The sequence below is a fragment of the Dama dama genome, chromosome 14, assembly GCF_033118175.1.
Source record: "Dama dama isolate Ldn47 chromosome 14, ASM3311817v1, whole genome shotgun sequence".
In the NCBI taxonomy this organism is placed as follows: domain Eukaryota; kingdom Metazoa; phylum Chordata; class Mammalia; order Artiodactyla; family Cervidae; genus Dama; species Dama dama.
This window is the reverse complement of record NC_083694.1, coordinates 60,956,165-60,975,099: the sequence shown is the minus strand read 5'-3', so window position 1 is coordinate 60,975,099 and position 18,935 is coordinate 60,956,165. Positions and strand designations below refer to the sequence as shown.

General features: G+C 36.0%; 1 protein-coding gene across 8 annotated transcripts in view; it reads right to left on the bottom strand.

Annotated features, from left to right (window-relative positions):
• Window positions 1-18,935, bottom strand: part of SMG7 (SMG7 nonsense mediated mRNA decay factor) — a 78,560-nt gene that overhangs the window by 19,595 nt on the left and 40,030 nt on the right. For 7 of the 8 annotated variants that reach the window (XM_061160885.1, XM_061160891.1, XM_061160884.1 and 4 more), the window contains 6 exons: window positions 16,619-16,736; window positions 14,890-15,022; window positions 6,488-6,659; window positions 5,272-5,343; window positions 4,307-4,457; window positions 3,816-3,951 (listed from right to left, as the gene is read on the bottom strand). In XM_061160885.1, coding sequence (XP_061016868.1) covers window positions 3,816-3,951; window positions 4,307-4,457; window positions 5,272-5,343; window positions 6,488-6,659; window positions 14,890-15,022; window positions 16,619-16,736 — 782 coding nt within the window. Of the gene's footprint in view, window positions 1-3,815; window positions 3,952-4,306; window positions 4,458-5,271; window positions 5,344-5,580; window positions 5,688-6,487; window positions 6,660-14,889; window positions 15,023-16,618; window positions 16,737-18,935 lie in introns of those variants that run through there. The other variant, XM_061160892.1, reaches the window with a different exon arrangement.

Genomic DNA, 18,935 nt, shown 5'->3' with positions numbered 1-18,935 from the left:
AAGAATTAAACTGGCAGTCTGCATTTAAACCACAAGGGTAACATTTATAGATGAGTATTTTAATTGAATATGATGTGGTCTGATGTTTCTCATGTTGACTTTCTGCCTTGAAAAGATTTAACCCAGTCACCACAGAGCTGGTTTTTTTTAACAATACTTTTTTCCACAAGAAACTATGTATTTTTTAATATGATCTGAGAAAAACTTTTTAGAGGACTATTAATAAATTTATACATTTAAATTCATTAGAAGCTGTTTTATAAGAGATGCAAACATACTAAAACATGAAACCAGGACCACTGACAACAAAATAGGCGCACGTAGTGAAAATCAAAATTTCAAGTAAAAAGAGGCAAAATACATATTTTTGAACTCTTGGCACATAATAAATGACTTCCAAACTTGGTCATAAAGTTTACTCTATCAAAGGCTTGACACATTTAAAGAAATTTATTTATAAATGAGATATATAGCAAAAACATATCTGAAACACAGGGTAAATGATAAACCAAAGCAGTCATTAACAAGTATTATAGGCCACCTGATGTGAAGAGCTGACTCATTTGAAAAGACCCTGATGCCAGGGCAGGAGGAGAAGGGGACGACAGAGGATGAGATGGCTGGATGGCATCACCGACTCAATGGACATGAATCTGGGTAAACTCTGGGAGTTGGTGATGGACAGGGAGAACTGGCGTGCTACGGTTCATGGGGTCACAAAGAGTCGGACACGACTGAACTGAACTGAATATGCACTTGTACAAATTATTATACTGACACGTTCCTCTATCAGAAAAGCAACAGCCTTCACTACCAAATTTCTTTTACTTAAGAACTGTGGGTTCACAGTGACCTGCTAAACATCACTGTAAGGAAAAATTCACCTACATGCTCTCAGCTGCCTTAACTTCATTACCCTTCTACCTTAATATCTGCAGTAGTTTAGATTACTCCTATATAAAATAGTTTTCCAACACAAGTTCCTAATAAACTTGATAGCTATTAGAGATGACATCCTGGTTTCACCTTACACTTCAGCGATGGCCAAATACCCTCCCTCCCCAGGCAAAACTTTTGGAGAAAGTGGAGTTCACTGTCACTAGCCTTATGATGGGAAATGGATTATGTCACTTACACTTCTACCAGCAGTGACAAGAGATCCTACCATCTCAGAAATTTATAGCTGCTTGTGTCCAGCCTATTCTGAGATTTTTTTTTTAACATAAAGAATATGAAACATCCAGAATAAGTTTCATAATTCTACTAACAAGATCTTTCACATTATCACTGGAAAAAACACAGTTTTCTTTCTCTTTTTTTTTTCTCTTTAACTCTATTCTCCCTATCATCTTGCCATCTGTCTTTCCAGTATATACATCAAGAATGCTTACTCCTTTTCTAATGGCATTGACCATTTCTCTTGCCTTTACTCTGAATGTCCTGAAATGCTATTTCTTTTCCAGAGTGCTACCATAAAACTCTTCTTTCATTCTCTACATCCAACTTTATAGATCAGCTGACTATTTACACAAATACATAAGATTGGCATGAGAATATTTTTTCAAGAAGTGTGCTTTTCTATGAGTATAATTTATAGTAATGTATCCCTTGTATCTATAAATCCAGTGGCATTTATTTTAGAAAGCAATGTTCTACTGAATGAAATTTAAAAACTTGAAACATAGCATACGAGAGCAGCCTAGTACTAGCAAATGATAATGAAAGTTCATGAAGGTACAGACTGTATCTTGTTCTCCCCTATATCTCCAAGAGCTTAGAGAAGTGAGAGAAGTGCGGAGTATACAACAGGTACTCAAACACTTAGTGAAGGAATAACCCATACTTTTAGAAATATATAACCATTAAGTTGTAATTTCATAACATTTGGATTGCATTTTAGTAACAGATTAAACCAGGACTGACTTTTTGTTACTCAAAGACACTTTCAACAGCAGTTAAGGATTATATTGAACTAAATACTGTTAAGAAACAGCACACATTTAACAGATATAGAAAAGCCTTGGATCTCAATTCCTAAACCAAGATCTTAAGTCCTCCAATGGACCTCAAGTTGGTACATGTTTCTGCTTAGTACATAAAGACTTGCTGGTAAGACAGATACACTGAGGTTTACACGTGGATAATACTAATTATCTGTAAAGGCTTTAGAAATACTTAACTATGCTAAAATTTCACTCCAACAATGTTCTTCTGACATTTCAATACTGGCTAAGGTTTAAAATAGATCTGCCTCATGCTATGTTTAACTTCAGAGTGTTGGAATGATACTTTAAAGTGTTATTTTAGCAATTGCCTACATACATCCACCAAAACTTCACACGCAGAAATATATATCTGAAGACAATATTAGTGTTTGAGGTTGAACCAAAGACAAAACTGACTAGATTCTATACGAGAATGACTTAGAGAAGATCTCATGAAGGTAGGTCCCTCCTCCCTCCCCATTTAGGGAGTATATCTTGAATAGAACAGAGCTGGAAGCAATCTCAAAGGATCATTTGGTCCAACACCCTGCTAGTCAATGAGACTGCAACTAAACCATTCAAGAAAAATGGCTGTCAATCTGACTTTTAAGCTCTCAAAAGAAAGACCTTTTAGTAACCCCCTACAGGTCTCTACTTAAATTTTAAGATTTTATTTCTGACCTCAGGAAGACAAAAATGTGCTCTTTTAAAATAATCCTTCATATATCTGAAAACTTACAATGAATAATATAATAGACTTCTTTTTCTAGGCTGAACAGCCTAGGGCTTTAAAAAGTTGGTTGTTTCTTTCATGTACCCAACCCCATAAATCATGGGCTAAGTTTAAATAGGTCACTAACAGAAGCATAGAACAGCGGGGACTCTAGAAGCTTATTTTAAAAACAAACTATTTCTATTATAGTTACTCGGTATAATCTCCTACACATAAAAAGTAATCAACTAAAAAATGATCATCTGTAAAAACTATTTCACACTGACTGTATCTGCCTAATTGACTGTCTCTTAACTAAGTTCTACAATCTCTGGAATGCGAAACCTGTATAATACTTGATAGACAATTTCCCAGTTACAGACAATTCCTCAGTTACAAACAATTCCTCCAAGTGTATAGACACTCAAAAGTAACCTAAAAATATGTTCTTTGAGACTGTCTTGTTCACTGTTGATTTCAGTGACTACAACAGTGATTGATACATACTAGTCAAATATTTTTTGAATAAATGAACTAAAAATAAAAGTTAATTTTGACTCCTCCAATATTATATTTTACACTACATCATTTAAATTAATATACTAATAAAAATTATATTCATACATATAACTAGAAAAAAGGTTCCTTAACTTTATCTCCTTATACAAATTAGTGAAATATATGCCTGCTGAATGAAATTCTCATTACTTCCCTTCAGTCAATCACAAGTCCTGGGATCAAAGCACAGTGAGACCCATGAGCTCAGTTTGCAGAATGGAATTACTATCAATAAAGCAGGCAACCAAATCACATCTAAACATAGAAAAATCAGATGCAGGACTTCCAAAACTGAGAAAGGAAAGGTGCTCGGTCTGAGAGGGAAGGAGGAAAATTTCTTTTCCCACTATGATATTTTCTGCAAATGGCAGCTACTTAGTGAAAACATGTCTGCTCTATTTCTTTATATAGACAGCACCTCAGTTTAAACTGAAGGAATGCGGTTTGCTGTTTTATCAACATTTCATAATTAAGTAACGACATAAAACTGGGAGTGAGTCTCCTCCAAATCGTACGATTCCTCCTTTAGACAAGAAAAAATTGTTTAAAAAAAATCTAACCTTAAACTGTTCTTCCAACTTCTCTCGAAGAGGGCTCAACTTTTCCAAGCTCTTACTCAGGTACACATGACCGTGGAATTTAATAAAGGCCTTGATGAAGTCAGAAACACCCCATTTGGTTTTCACCTCATCCCGGCTGAAATGAAAGAAAAACTTCCATGAATCTTAAGCAACAAAACGCCTAAAACCTCTTACAGGAGACTCTGATTTGCAGAAACGCATTATCTGAGCACCTGTGACTCAGGTAGCGGACTGCTCTCAATGACTTTTCGACTGTAACACACTCGGATGAATTAGTGCTCAGCAGCCTGTGCTACTCCACTGGGAACAACTCAGAGACCAACTGGTTGAAATTCAGTGGTGACTACATGCAAAACTGTTGTAATACATATGTTAGATTTTAAGCAAATAGGAGAGACAGGAAGCATGAGCAGCTGGCCGTTATTTCTTGTATGCCCAAATTTGAGTCCACTTGGAAAAGTCGACCCTACCTTTCCAGTGCTTTAGAAAGTGCTTTTTGTAGATTAGTAGAGGCAGCTGGGAAAGGGAACTTCACAGCAATGCTTCTGCAGTAGTAGAAAATTGTAGTCAGATGGTCTCCTTTGGAAGAAGCTAAGATAGCCAACTGATTGTAAGGCTGACCTAGAGGAGAAAGGTAAGATTCTAAGGTAATCCAAGATGCATGAAGTCTTGCTATCACAGAACGCAGAAGGGCAGTTTTTAAATCGCTGTATTAAAAATGGGGAGCATTTTATAAAGTAAATCTCATGACTAGTTCATTAAAAATAGCCTAGCAGCACACTTTAGTGATGGCACATACGTTAAAAAGTCATATGATTAGGGTGGAGGGCACTCTAAGTTCAAGTAAGACTTTGGAAAGGGCTAGACAGTATTTTTTGCTTTGTGGGCCGAAGTCTCTATCACAACTACTCAACTCTGCCACTGTAGTGGGAAAATAGCCACAGACAACAGGAAACAGTATGTCCAAATGCCATCCCTCCTTTCAAGTGACTCCTTTAGAATCTAAAGGACTTTCAAAGTAGCTTAACAAGAATGCATTATCACCAAACACCTACAGTGATTTAATTCAAGAATCACTCCTAACGCCCATTTAGGCAGTCATCAAAAGACAAAAGCATTATCTTTTTGTAATAAGAGAGAATTTTTCTAGGAGGGGAATCATTGTATTAAAAAGAAAATTATTATTAGGGAAGCCAGAGTTGTTGAAGCAATTTTAGATCACATTAGAGGATCTTCTATTCATATTGCTTTACTGACAACAGTAATAATATTTTAAAAACTTTATTTCCAATTACACAGAATGTACAGTTAAAAGGAAAAATACAATAATCAATACCAAAACTCAAAATATCTTTGGACTTCTTACCACTTAAAAGAGGAGCCCTGAACTATTTTCCATTTTTCTACTGAGAGTAAAGTGTCATAACCAACTCACCATTAGAGGGGACAAGCTGAGCCGCATGCCTATAGTAGGACTCTGCCTGGCTGGTCTGGTTTCTGTATCGAGCTAAGAGGAGGAAAAAAAAAAAGCTCAATTTAAAAACACACAGATAAAAACAACCATTAGGGTAATTCCAAAACAGCTATAGTTTGAACATTTAAAGTTAATAAATACACTAAAATTAAATTAAGATGATTAAAGACAAAATGTTTTAAAACAAATTAACTATAGGATTACGTGTGAAGTGTCCATCCGGCCTTCCCTATCTGGGACACTCAGCATGTAACCAACTTTAAAGCTTACCTAGCCCCATTTCCAGGTCCTCCAAGTGTCATGCCATCACCAGCTCCCACTATGGACTATGCTGGTGACCTGGGGCCGGCCCACAAGAAGGGGTGAGTTATATGGCACTTAAAAACAAAACAAAACAAAAAACACTATACAATATGATCTGAAATTTATGTATTTCTTTAATATCTTTATAAAGTGATTTTGAAAAATGCCTTATACCTATTGAAATATTATTTGTGTGTGTGCAAAGAATACACTTTTGAAAGCAAAAGCAATCTAGATATACTACTACTCGCTGAATCTCCCTGTAGAAATTGGCGCTTACTTTGATGTGACCTCTAATCCACTCGTTATCTGAGGACAGTCAAAACATAATCCTATAGTTAATTTGTTTCACAACCCTTTTAAGGTCACCTTAAAGGAATGAACAAGAATATATATATTACATAACATTCCCAGATAAAATATATAAAATGGAAACACAAATTGAACTGTAAAAAGGAAACAATTAAAAATGAACTTTTAATGCACTGGTAGGAAGAAAAAGGCAACCCAGCTTCAGAAGGAATAATTTTTATAAACTCCACAATTTCAAAGGAGTACAGTTTTTCAGAAAATATTATGGCATCACTTTGAAAAAATTAAGCTTTGATTACATTTGTGCTGGTTTATTTTTTGCCTACATCTGCATAAAGTCTGAATAAAATTTAAATCTGAATATGAAAGTTACTTCCTTCAAGATCCTTTGCCAATCCCAAAGCATTCAGAAAATCAAAGTTTCTTAAAATACATTTTATAGTTCTCTCTTATGACAATCTAAGTTTTATGTGTAGGCTTGTTTAAAAGAAAATAATCTTTCTATGACTACTCCAAAGAAAAGCATGAATGTATTATCAATTCCTTCACACCAAGGGCTCACCAATGTCTCCAAGGTGAACGAGGCAGTGCTGGCAGATATAGGAACAGGAGCTAGACTGTGGCTTCACTATGGCGCTGGTATGCGTCTGTTTATTGCTGATAATTCCCAACTGGGAAGACTTCACACGGCATGGTAAATCTACATTAAACACTGTACACAGTTCTTGTAATAACTGAAAGGAAAACACGAGCAAGTGTTAGTATTAAGTCAGAAGTGCTCTAACAGTAAAGTTGGTATACTTTAACATGTGTAACTAATATTACATACTGCTGAGACCTAAGATAGGACAACCTTTCAAAGGATAACTAGTAACATTCATTACAAATCATATCATTTGACTTGCCAAGTATTAGAGCAATCCAAGATGTACCTCTAAAAGGAACAGCAGCAATTTAGGAGAAAAAAAAAGATTTTACCTGAGTAGGCTATTCAGATTCATTCAGCAAGCAACTCCATGAAATTACCTCTCTTTCTATTTTCTTTTCCTCTTAGAAACACACAAAACTCATTAAAGACTAGTTGGTTACAAATTTGACTTAAATACAAACCAACATATTTGGCAGACTTCAGGAGTTTCTTGAGATTTATTTCCTTAAGCCTGAGGTCAAACTTGGATCTCTGCACACAAACTTGATCTCTATACATCCGTAGAGATCTGGAAGGAACTTTTGACATTATGTAGACATTCACTCTTTCTTCCTTTCTTCTCTAGTTTTATGGTATGAGAGGGTTCCTTCTCCCACTGAGAAATAACTTCTCTGTCTGAGCATGCTGTTTCATTCTTTTCTGCCTCCTGCCTGTCATCCCCTCATTTTTATTTATTTATTTTTTTCATCCCCTCATTTTTAAAATCTACTTTCAACTTATCAAGCTTCTTTGCTATGGCCTATGAAATGTTGCCCACAAAAAATAAACAATAATTATTACTATAAAACAAAACACACAGAACTGAAGCACTTTCCCTTGAATCTAGATTTCTCCTTTAGCAAGCTTCTAATATCTCTTCTTCTTCTCAACAGAATTCCTTCAAAGGAGTCCACAAGTATCATATCTGCTTTCTCAATTCCTAGTCGCTCCTTAGTCCATCATGATCTGACTTTCACACAACCTCTCCTCTCCCCATCCCACCATCCACAACCACCCTACTGAAGCTGCTGTCAAAGACATCTGGTTATAAATAAGCAAATACAATGGGTGTTTCCTAGTCATCATCCTACTGGATCTCTCTGCCACATTGAAAACAGCTGATTTTATGACTGATCGCTAAGCTTTTCTAGTTCTTTTCTTCTTGCCTATCATTTCTTCTCAGCATCCTTCATTAACATCTCCCCCGCTGCCCCACGCTGACAGCCTCAAGCACTTACTCCCGGCACTCCGCAGCTCTTCAGTCTACTCCCAGTCACTCAGACACTTACTTACAAGTGTGATCATTCAAATACCTGGTCATTTTATCACACGCCCATGGAAAACAACAGGGACACAGAGATAGATAAAAAGATCTGTGTGGTTCAGGAGTTCACAGATAAATGAGCAAGACAGGTACATAAAGTAGGGAAGGGAGAGCAGGAGAGACGAGGAAGAGAGGGAGAGATATCCCAAACGATAGCATAACCAATGGAACATTCTACGCTTATAATAAGCTTCACTCTCTGGGCTATGTGTTTGTCTCACTTAATCCTTGAGATAAACTAGTAGCAACACAATATGTTGCTTCAACACAGTTTAAAGCTCCATTTTTTTCAGATGAGGGTATGAAAGCAACAAAAATAGAGTTATTTGACTAAGATTACAGAATTAGAAATATCTTGATTCTAACACCACTCTCTCTAATAAGTACAGATTTCACAAAACAAGACACCTTGGGGGACCCAACTCAGGATATATAATGTCTCACCCTTTTCCTAAGATAAAAAGCACCTCTATAACCAAATATAAAATCCTATATTCCCTTTTCACAAAACACAGGAGTTATCTACAATTGTACTTATACCTGTACATTTGCAATGTGCAAGAAATTTTCTGACATAAAATTGAGCAAACAAAACTAGTGCCCAGAATGAATAGAGTCTGGAAATAGAAAAAAAGCAAGAAGTACAAAAAAAGGAACAAAAAATGGGAAAAACCCTAAAACAGATTCTGTGGAGGACAGCAAGAAGAAACAGGACAGAGGATAAATAAACAATTGAGTTCTACAGGTACTGAAAGAACAGACTGGAAAATTAGGCACAGCTGAATATCTATCTAGAAGAAAAAAAGGATGTTTAAGAAAAGTAAATAAAATATGGTTGAAACTTCATGTGGCTGTTTTATAATAAAATTTTTGTCTGAACCCAGGAGTTGTAGGTAGAGATACTGGAAAAATTCCTGCTGGTTCAAAGGATTCCAGGTGAGAAAGCATGAGCTGAGGCAGAAACAAGGTGGGACTAAAGAGAAACAGATGTTTAATAAGCTGAACAAAACTATATTTGGCAATTATTCTGTGAAAACTCTTATTATACTATTCCACTGCTCCTTAGCTCTTCAATCTACCCTAAGAATTTAGAACTAAATATGAATACACAGGGCTTCCCTGATAGCTCAGTTGGTAAAGAATCTGCCTGCAATGCAGGAGACCCTGGTTTGATTCCTGGGTCAGGAAGATCCCCTGGAGAAGGGATAGGCTACCCACTCCAGTATTCTTGGGCTTCCCTTGTGGCTCAGCTGGTAAAGAATCCTCCTGCAATGTGGGAGACCCGGGTTTGATCCCTGGGTTGGGAAGATCCCCTGGAGAAGAGAAAGGCTACCCACTCCGGTATTCTGGCCTGGAGAACTCCATGGACTGTACAGTCATGGGGTCGCAAAGAGTCGCACATGACTGAGCGACTTTCACTTTTCCCTTTCACTATGAACACAGAATATCTTTTAATTACTACAGATACTTAATACTTTCTTTTTGGCTCACCTTTCTTAAGAGTAAGGACCACTCTATTGTTCTGTTTTTTGATGTTTTAAAAAAACCCACACAGCATGATGTTACATGTTTACTTCATTTGGCAATTTGGTTCTGGCTTCAAGCGCCATGCTTTAAATACCAATAGTTAACAAAACGATATCTAAATCAAAAAAATCATCTTCACAGAAAACAGAACTGAGCATAATCATGTATCTGTCTCTTTTCAATCCATTCCAATCAGATTTCTATCTTGGCCACTCAACTGAAGTCACATTTCATCAAATCCAAGATACCATAAATTGTAAGATGAACTATTATTTATGTAACAGAAAAACTGCCAATTAAATGGTGAACTGACCATCTTTTGTAAATGTTTCCCTATCTCAAAGGTGTTAAAATATGAAACATGTTTTAGAAATGAGGAAATACGGTATCCATTAATTTCACTAATGACTTCTATGTGTCAAATCCAACTGATCCTTTTTAATCACCTTACTTGATTTCTTTCTAGCACCAACTTTCACCTGAGTTGGTCACTCCCTCTTATTGAAATGCTTTTCTCTTTGTCTTCTAAGATATCACTCTGATTTACTCCTATTGAAATGTGGCTCCTCCTCTGCCAAACCTGTTCTCACCTAGCTCTATGGTTTTAAATGCAAAATTCTAATGTCTCTAAGTCAGGGTACTTTATTGTAATCATAAATTTTACTCTGGCTCTGATCTTTTCACTGAGCTCCTAGCTTAGCTTATCGAATTACCTATTTGATCTCTCCACTTCTATGGCAAACAAGCATCTATCTCCCTAGTGTAACATGAATAGAGCTGTCTTTTCCTCAGTGTTCCCTATCTCAGTAAATGGTACAACCAGTCAACTAGCCACTCAATCTGATAACTTAAGTTATCTCTGACTCTTCCCCTATCCTAATTCCACACATCTGATCCAATCCATTAGGAAGTCCTGGCCATTTAAAAAATCCATCAATATCTTTCCATTACCACAGCAGCACACTACTACTTTCCATTCTTGACCCCTGCTAAATCAATCTCCAAGCAATATCCAAAGGAATCTTTTAAAAATACAAATTTTATCATGCTATTATCCCCCTGTCTACTTCTCAATGACTTGCAACTACATACACTTCAGATTAAAATTCAAAACTCATCTTAGTCTATAAGGCTGTACAATGATTTGGACCTGGTGTACTTTCCCAGTCTGGTAGCTTAATCTGTACCTCACGTCATCAAAAAAGATGTACAGAACATTATTGTTCACCACGTCATTTAACTGTTTCAATTATCAAGAAAACCCAAAAAATGTTACTATCAAGTTCTATTAATGTTGAGATCTGAAAAAAGCTTACTGCTGCTCATTCTACAACTGGTGTACTCACTCATCCAGGGCCTGTGGAATGCAGTGGGGAAAGATCAATGCTTACCTCAGAAATAATATTTTCCTTTATAAAACAATATTATGAGACATTTAATATTTTATTATTGACTTGCTTATAAAATGTTTTTGCAAATAACCTGCTACCTCAACAAAAATGATTCCTGCTATACTTCCTTGCAGATGTGTTTGGATTTATTAGTGTCCAATCAAACCCTTGGAAATGTGCTACATGTGTGTCACAACATAAAAAAAGGTTAAGAATCATTTTCCAAGATAAATGTATCTGTGTCATGGCTAATATAAAAATGTACTGCAGAAGGTGGATACTCTTTCCATAAGATCTTCTGACCAATCCAATACCTCCACCAAGTCTATTGCTCCTCCCAACTTCAGTTGTATTCACAGTTTAGATTTCCACTACATGAAGGAAGGAAGAGATTTAAGTTGGAGACGAGACTGGAGTTTTAAAACTAGACTGTTTATTATAAAAACCTAAGAGCAGTGAGAATGGTAGGAATCTGTCCAAAAGGTTATGATGGGAATCTGGAATTCAAAGAAGTAGAGTTTAAAGTAGTGATGGGGGAGGGGCGTGCTAGTAACAGGGAAACATACCATTTTTGTTAATAGCCCATTGAGCTGAGACTATTCAACTACCGTTTAGAGTCCAACTGTATCCATAATTTTATATCATGATTTTTCATTTAACACAATTTCCTCATCATAAAAAAAAAATCTTCATAAACAGGACCTAATTAAACTTAAAAGCTTTTGCAGAGCAAAGAAAACTGTCGACAGAATGAAAACCCCACCTACCAAATGAGAGAAAACTGCTAAGGGGTTAATATCCAAAATACATAAACTGCTCATACAACTTAAGATCAAAAAAACAAACAACTGCATTAAAAAACACCAGAAGATCTGAATAAACACTTTTTCAATGAAGACATACCGATGGCCAATAGGCCCATGAAAAGAGGCTCAACATTGCTAGTCATCTGAAAAATGCAAATTAAAACCACAAAAGATCACCAATAACAAATGCTGATGAAGACATGGAGAAAAGGGAGCCCCCATACACTGCTGGTGGAAATGTAAGTTGTGGAAATGTCAGTGTGGAAAACAGTATGGAGGTTTCTCAAAAAAATAAAAACAGAACTACCCTATTACCTAGCAATTTCACTCCTACTCCTGGGCATATAACTGAAAAAAAACAAAAACACTAATTCAAAAACATACATGCACTTCAGTGTTCACAGTAGCATTATACACAACTGCCAAGATATGGAGACAACCCAACTGTCCATCAACAGATGAATGGATAAAAAAGATGGGGCGGGTGTGTGTGTGTGTATCCCACAAACATACATATACAATGGGATACTACTAAGCCGTAAAAAAGGATGAAAATTAGCCACTTGCAACAACATGGACTTGGAAGAGATTATATTAAATGCAATGTCAGACAGAGAAGGATAAGTGCCTATATGTTATCATTTACATGTGGAATCTAAAAAACACAACAAAGTAGTAAATATAACAAAAAAATGAAACAGATTCACAGATAAAGAAAACAAACTAGTGGTTACCAGTTAGGAAAGGCAAAGGAGAGAGGTGAGGTAGGGGATGAAGAGGTACAAACTATTATGTGTCAAACAAATAAGCTATAAGGACATATTATACAGCACAGGGAATATAACCAATATTTATAATAACTATAAACAGAGTAAGTGTTTCCCAGATGGCAGTAGTGGTAAAGAACCCGCCTGCTAATGCAGAAGATATAAGACAGGCAGGTAGGTTCGATCCTTAGGTCAGGAAGATCCCCTGGAGGAGGGCATGGCAACCCACTCCAGTATTCTTGCCTGGAGAATCCCATGAACAGAGGAGACTGGTGGGCTACAGTCCACAGGGTAAAAAAGAGTCAGACACGACTGAAGTGACTTAGCAAGCACACAGGCATAAACAGAGCATAACCTCTAAAAACTGTGACTCACTATGTTGTACACCTGAAACTTACATAATATTGTACATCAGCCAAACTTCAATAAAAAAACTTCATAAATACCACTTATAACAGTTTCATAATTTTATAGATGGTTTGTAATTTATTTAACCATTACTCTATTGTAGGATATTGGTGGTGTTTCCAAATTTTAGTATATCAATATAATACCTATTTGTTTCTTTTTTTTTTTTGTTTTGTTTTTTTTTATTTTTTTTTTCTATTTGTTTCTTTAAATGTAATTATTATTATTATTAAATATCTGTTGATCTATGGACAAGTGCACAAAGAAAAACCTGTACTGTAAAAACAAAAACTACATAACCTCTGTATTTCAAAAAACTTCAAACAAAATGAAAGGACCAGAAGAAATTGGAGAAAAAGATGATTGTCAAAAAAAAAAAAAAGGAAGAAAAATCAACATCCCTATGCAGAAAGAGCTCAGATTGCTACGGAAAAAATTAGAGTCTGAACAATGGATGGGGAAAATAAATGATTAAACTGATTGTATAAAATACAAATATCTAATAAAGAATGAAAGAAGTTCAACATCACTAGTAACTAGACATTAAATTATTCTCCATCTATCAAGTATGTTATTCAATTAATCATTCATTTACCTTTACTGAAATACTTAATGCTGTTGAGTATATGTCAAGATAGACACTGTATACACTGTTGATGGAAATTTAAAAACATAAATGAGAACTTTCTGGGAAAACAAAAGTGACTATCAATAGTGTTAAAAACTCTACTCATCAGTAATTTATCCTGAATGAGAGGGTAAGGAAAAATGTTTGGACTTCTTATAATTTTCAAATCTCTTGGCACTGGTATGCATTTTTTATAATGGAAACCCCCCCCCCCCAAAAAAAAAGTATCTATTAATATAGCCATCTCCTCATTTAGACTGGATAGTCCTTTGAAAGTTAAAGACAGTCTCTCTTCCCTCCAATCCTTGGTGTCTAGTATTGTGTGTTACAAAGAACAAACTTTTAACAGTTACTTGCAGAATGAATTAACCTTTAACATCTGCCCTAAGGATTAGCCAAGTGGCAAACCACAAGCCCTCTCTCCAGAAATACCAACTTTTGCTAAAAGCTGGCAGCAATTTAAAAGTGAAGTGTGAGAACAAGAATCATACTTGAGTTCTTTCAGTGATGAACGGTGATGAATTTTTTAGTCTAAGTAAATCTATAAGATGGCGGCTATTTGATATCTTTCAACAGTCTTTTCTAAACAGCAAAACCAAAACAGACAAAATATAGGTAGCAATGGTCAAGCAGTAGCACAGAGAGAAGGTTCTGTGAATTTCTTTGGTGCAAGCTCCTCAAAATCTCGCCTTGTCATTGTAGGATGAGAATTTATACATATTTTATTAAATTATGAATGCTATTATAAGTGGATGGGATGAACTTTTCAAAGGAATTCTGCTTAAATAAAACTCACTGTCCAAAAAAGAATTATTCTACCTCATGTGATTTAGAAGTCATATCAAGATGTAACTAAGGGCGGGGAAAGTTTCTGAGAACAGTAAATAACAGCTTATTATTCAAACTGAGGAAAGGCTATTCTACCTCTTAGGTAGCTTAACAGCATTTGAAGCTCCAGATATATTCTACTATATACTTAATACTAGGAGAACTCATTGAGATCACAGATTTTGCCTTTCTTACCTGGCACAGCATGGCTGTTAAACGTTCTTAATGATTATACCCACACATTCACATTCGCTCTAATGAAGCAAAGTGACTTGTGACTTGTGACCGACGTCTCTCACTTGTAACTGCACCGCTGCTGCTTCACTAAGGCACTGCTCTCATTGCCCTTTTTCTATTCACACAGTTATACCTCCAACCTTTGAGGTGAACCATCGCCTTCTAAAGAGCAGAGTCTTTACTGTTTTAGAAGTCTTATGGTAAATAATTTTGGACATTTCTTTAAATTTGAGATTACAGATGATCAACTCCTAGATGCACCACACTACGGGCACACAGAGTGCCTATATGAGTAAGATGTGCACAAAGGGAATATTCACCACTGATTTTAGGAAAACTGGTATGTAGTGCCAAACTCACCTGAGTATAGAAGCCACTAGCTGCCTCTAGGAACAGAGAAAGGTTTGCCTGAACTTCACTCCGATTCGGGTTTGCTCGATTCTTTGCCTGGCCTTGTAGTGTTGTGATCTGATTCTTAAAGGCATGATTCCAGCTGAAAACAAAATGTAATTCTATTTGGTATAGCAGTGACTCACTGGGCAGACACTGGTCCCCCTGAGAACAAGAAAGAACTGTTTGTTATAACACACTAGGGCAGTGAACCCGCATTCAAGTTACTCATTTAAATGACTTTACGCTCCCCTTTGAACAAGACTAGACAAGCAGCAGAATGCAACTGACTTTAGTAAACACTTACCAAATGTTCGAATAATCAGACTGTGGCTTCAGTTATTTATCTTTTAGGGTTACTAGAGTTAGAACCTATTTAGGAATCCCGGTACAAACTTAGAACTACAGTGGTAAACCAAAGTAAAAGTAAGCTATTAACAAATTTCCATACATTGTATCACTGCACCAACAAAATGTCTTCTATCAAGTGGAATGCCGGTGGGGGGGGGGGGGGGTTTCCTTATGAATATTAAGCCATATTTCTTATTTCTCTAAAACTTATTTCCCACAACACTTGGTTCTATTTCTCCTATTCTCCTGTTCTATTGGTTCTATAACTCCTGTTATAAAATGCCTTTCATTCATTAATCTAGTTGTACAGAGAGTCATTTTAAATTTAGTTATGGTGAAGTACAGTTGCTCCCTAATTTGGAAATCACAGGGGGAAAAGAAACAAACAATAAAAAAGAACTAGGATGGAAGATATACTGGCTTCATTAAAGGATGCAAACATAGATAAAGGGTTTACAACCTACCTGGAAAGTACCTAATTCTTTATCAACGGCAGCTTTTGAGACTCTTTTGAAGCACTGGGGTTTTTAATGATTTCTGAGGGCAATCACTCCCTCAGCATTTTTGATGTCATCTTATCCATGACTCTAATATCAAAAATACGTGTTTGAGTGGTTGTGATTAAATTCTATTACTAGGTCTTCTAACAATATAAAGGTCAGGTGTGCAAAAATCAGGAAAATTAGATTAGGAAAAACTAATTTTCACCACAACTTAGGTAAACAGAATATTCTTGATTTTTAATTTTCCACCAGGCTAATGTCCTTGTTTCAATTTATAAGGCAAGGCTTTCCATGAAAGGCATTTATTTACTCACTTGGGAATCTGGTCATCTGCCATTTCACAGCTCAAAGAAAGAATGAGTGGAATAGCCTAAATATGTAAAATTTTTCTTAGTCTTATTGGGGAGTAGGGGAAGGAAATATCTATTTGATTAAAAGGAAGAACTTTCCTTACAATGTAAATATATTTTCCTTTGGGAGAGATTTATAGAATCGCATTTATCAAAGAAAGCCTGCCCTGAACACTTCCTTTTCTAAATCATAGCTTAAATACAGGACTGAATATAGAGAATCCAAACACTGTTTCTTAGCACCTGAAATATATACAGATTTGTTTTTATGATATGCCCCAAATACCTTAATAAAACTCAACTCTGAACATTTCTCCTCTTTACACCAAAGGTCAAACAGATTGTTCAAAACATCACAAGTATTAGAATTTCTTTTTTTATCCATTGAGATAGCTTACTCTGAAACAGGTTAAAAAGAAACAACCAAATCGTTCTCTTCTAAAGTCTTGGTGAGTTTCTTGATCTTACAGGGACATCCCAAATGTTAATACTTACAGATCCTGTTCTACTTTCTTGTCTAAAGCGTATTCCAAATCAGTAACTAGCATTTTCTGGTACAGGTCCTGCAGAGCCTGCCTGGATGTCCAGACTTCGGCTGGACCCAGCTTAGAATCTGAGTAACAAAACAAAAACAGTAGATAGATAAACAGATTGTTAAGGCCATTATGCCACACAAATAATTCCTTCACTCTCCATTCACCAAAGCAAAAACCTGCTTAAATATACATCATAGATTGCTCCAAAAGTTTTATACTACATTTCAGATGAAACTTTCACCTTTTGGCTAATGACTGAATCTTTCAAAATGCTTCTGTATTTGTCTTTTAGTTTTGAAATAACACCATGAAATGAAAAAGGCCTAAAAAAGAGAGAGAGAATGATTCACCCTTTGATTTTGGTGTGGATATCTAAGTATTCATACCATAGGAAGTCATATGCCTCATAAGAAGTCACCCCATTTGGAATGGTGGACTGCCAAGTTGATCTGTTTACTCTTACATTAATAACTGTATCTCTTTGTTCAAAGAAGCTTTTCTTCTTTTGAATCATTCTCACAATTGCCCTTACAGAAGCCGCCTGTCAGCTCACAACCCAGCAGTTGTTTGGGCATTCTGCTATTACTCCTACTTTCCTATATATGTCAAGCCAATAAAGTCTTGACAGTGAGTGTTATTTTACCAATCGGTAGGATGCTTGTCAAGACACTTTTGTGAGCAATGCATACTTGCTATTTAATGTAAATGAGGGCCAGAATCAGACAAGTGAAGTGATTAAACTGCTCAAGAGGCCAAATGAGAGACTGGGTGCAAGATGAAGTCAGAAGTCAGGCTATGACTATATGTAATACCAAACTGGAGCTGTATTGTCTGCCAGAGTCTTACAAGGCACATTAGCCTTTCCTATTACTAGGCTCATGAGTGCAATAACAGATAGTGAGCTGCCTCGATAGAAGAACTTAATAATGGACTTTTCAATTACATATTTCTGACTGCTAGTTAGCCTGTCTGGTTGCATTGCAAGGTTTTGCAACGGAATATCTTCACTCCTCTTTAGGTTTGCTATTAGTATCTACAGGCACCATAATCCTATTCTGCACACAGACTCTCCCAGATATTAGAGTTAATCCTCACGAGAGTTTGCTAGAAACTAAAAAATAGGGTCTTTTTTTTTGGTATCAGGTTCTTGGCCCCTTATTAAGCTTTTAATGACTAAATAGATTTATAGATTTATTCAACTCTGCTTCAACTCATCGACAGCAGGCAAAGGATTTTAAGGTATCATTAACTCTGACCCATCAGAGAGACTATCATTTGAATGAGCAGACTTAATATCTTAGGGACAAGTCACCTTCTGGGCACAACAGATGTTCCCTACAAAAGTCAAACCCTTCTTACTGAGGGTGTTCAAGAGTTAAGAAAATGTAAAAGGTATATAGACTGCCTGAGATTGCTCCATACACAACTTTTATCACACAATGCAGATTACAATGCCAACACAAAGAGGAATAACAGAGCAGAGCTCAGAGCTGACCCCGGTAGCCACAGTATGGCGGATAATGACAGCTATGTTAATAATAGGAAGAACTGTAAAACAAGAAAAAGTGGTTTAGGCTTTTTTTCCCCTTGAACAAGATGATAGTGAGATTACTCAAAATCCTTAAAATATTAGCCTGCAACTCTGGAAATTAAGAAAGACACATCCAAATAGTCCATTTCCTCTTGGTTGTAAATTTTAGCAGGTATGCAGTTTACAACAAGTTTAACTCTCTTTGTGGGTTTCACTGCAGAACTAAAATCTTCAAAAATTAGGATGAGATCCACTAGCACCTATATTTTTTAAAACATTTCAGCATAGTTACACAGAAAGCATGTTGCTGTTATGCTGTAAAGAGAACATTCTGACCACTACATAGTTGCTGCCATGTATTTCCTAATTTTGAGTTCAAGTCATCTGCTCCTTTTAGTGGCTAAGTCCAATTATTCTTTCAAAAACACCTTGGCTATTGTTGAAAACAAAAAGGTGAGAAAGAAAAGAAAGAAAAGTGGTAAGGTAGCTCATTCAATTTCAAGGACTTTCAATTTGCAAAAGTTTTCCTGAAAGCATTTTTCTCTGAAGGCTCATCTACTATTTAGGTTTGGGGAATTATAAACAGGAAGATATAAACCTAATGTCATAAGGTACTTGTGTTTATATGGTAGAGGAATTATTTTTTTCTGTATCTCTTAAATCACTAATATAGAATGTCAAAATTAAATGATTATATGCATCAACTAAGCAATATTCCAGTCAATGTAGCACAGATTATAAAAAT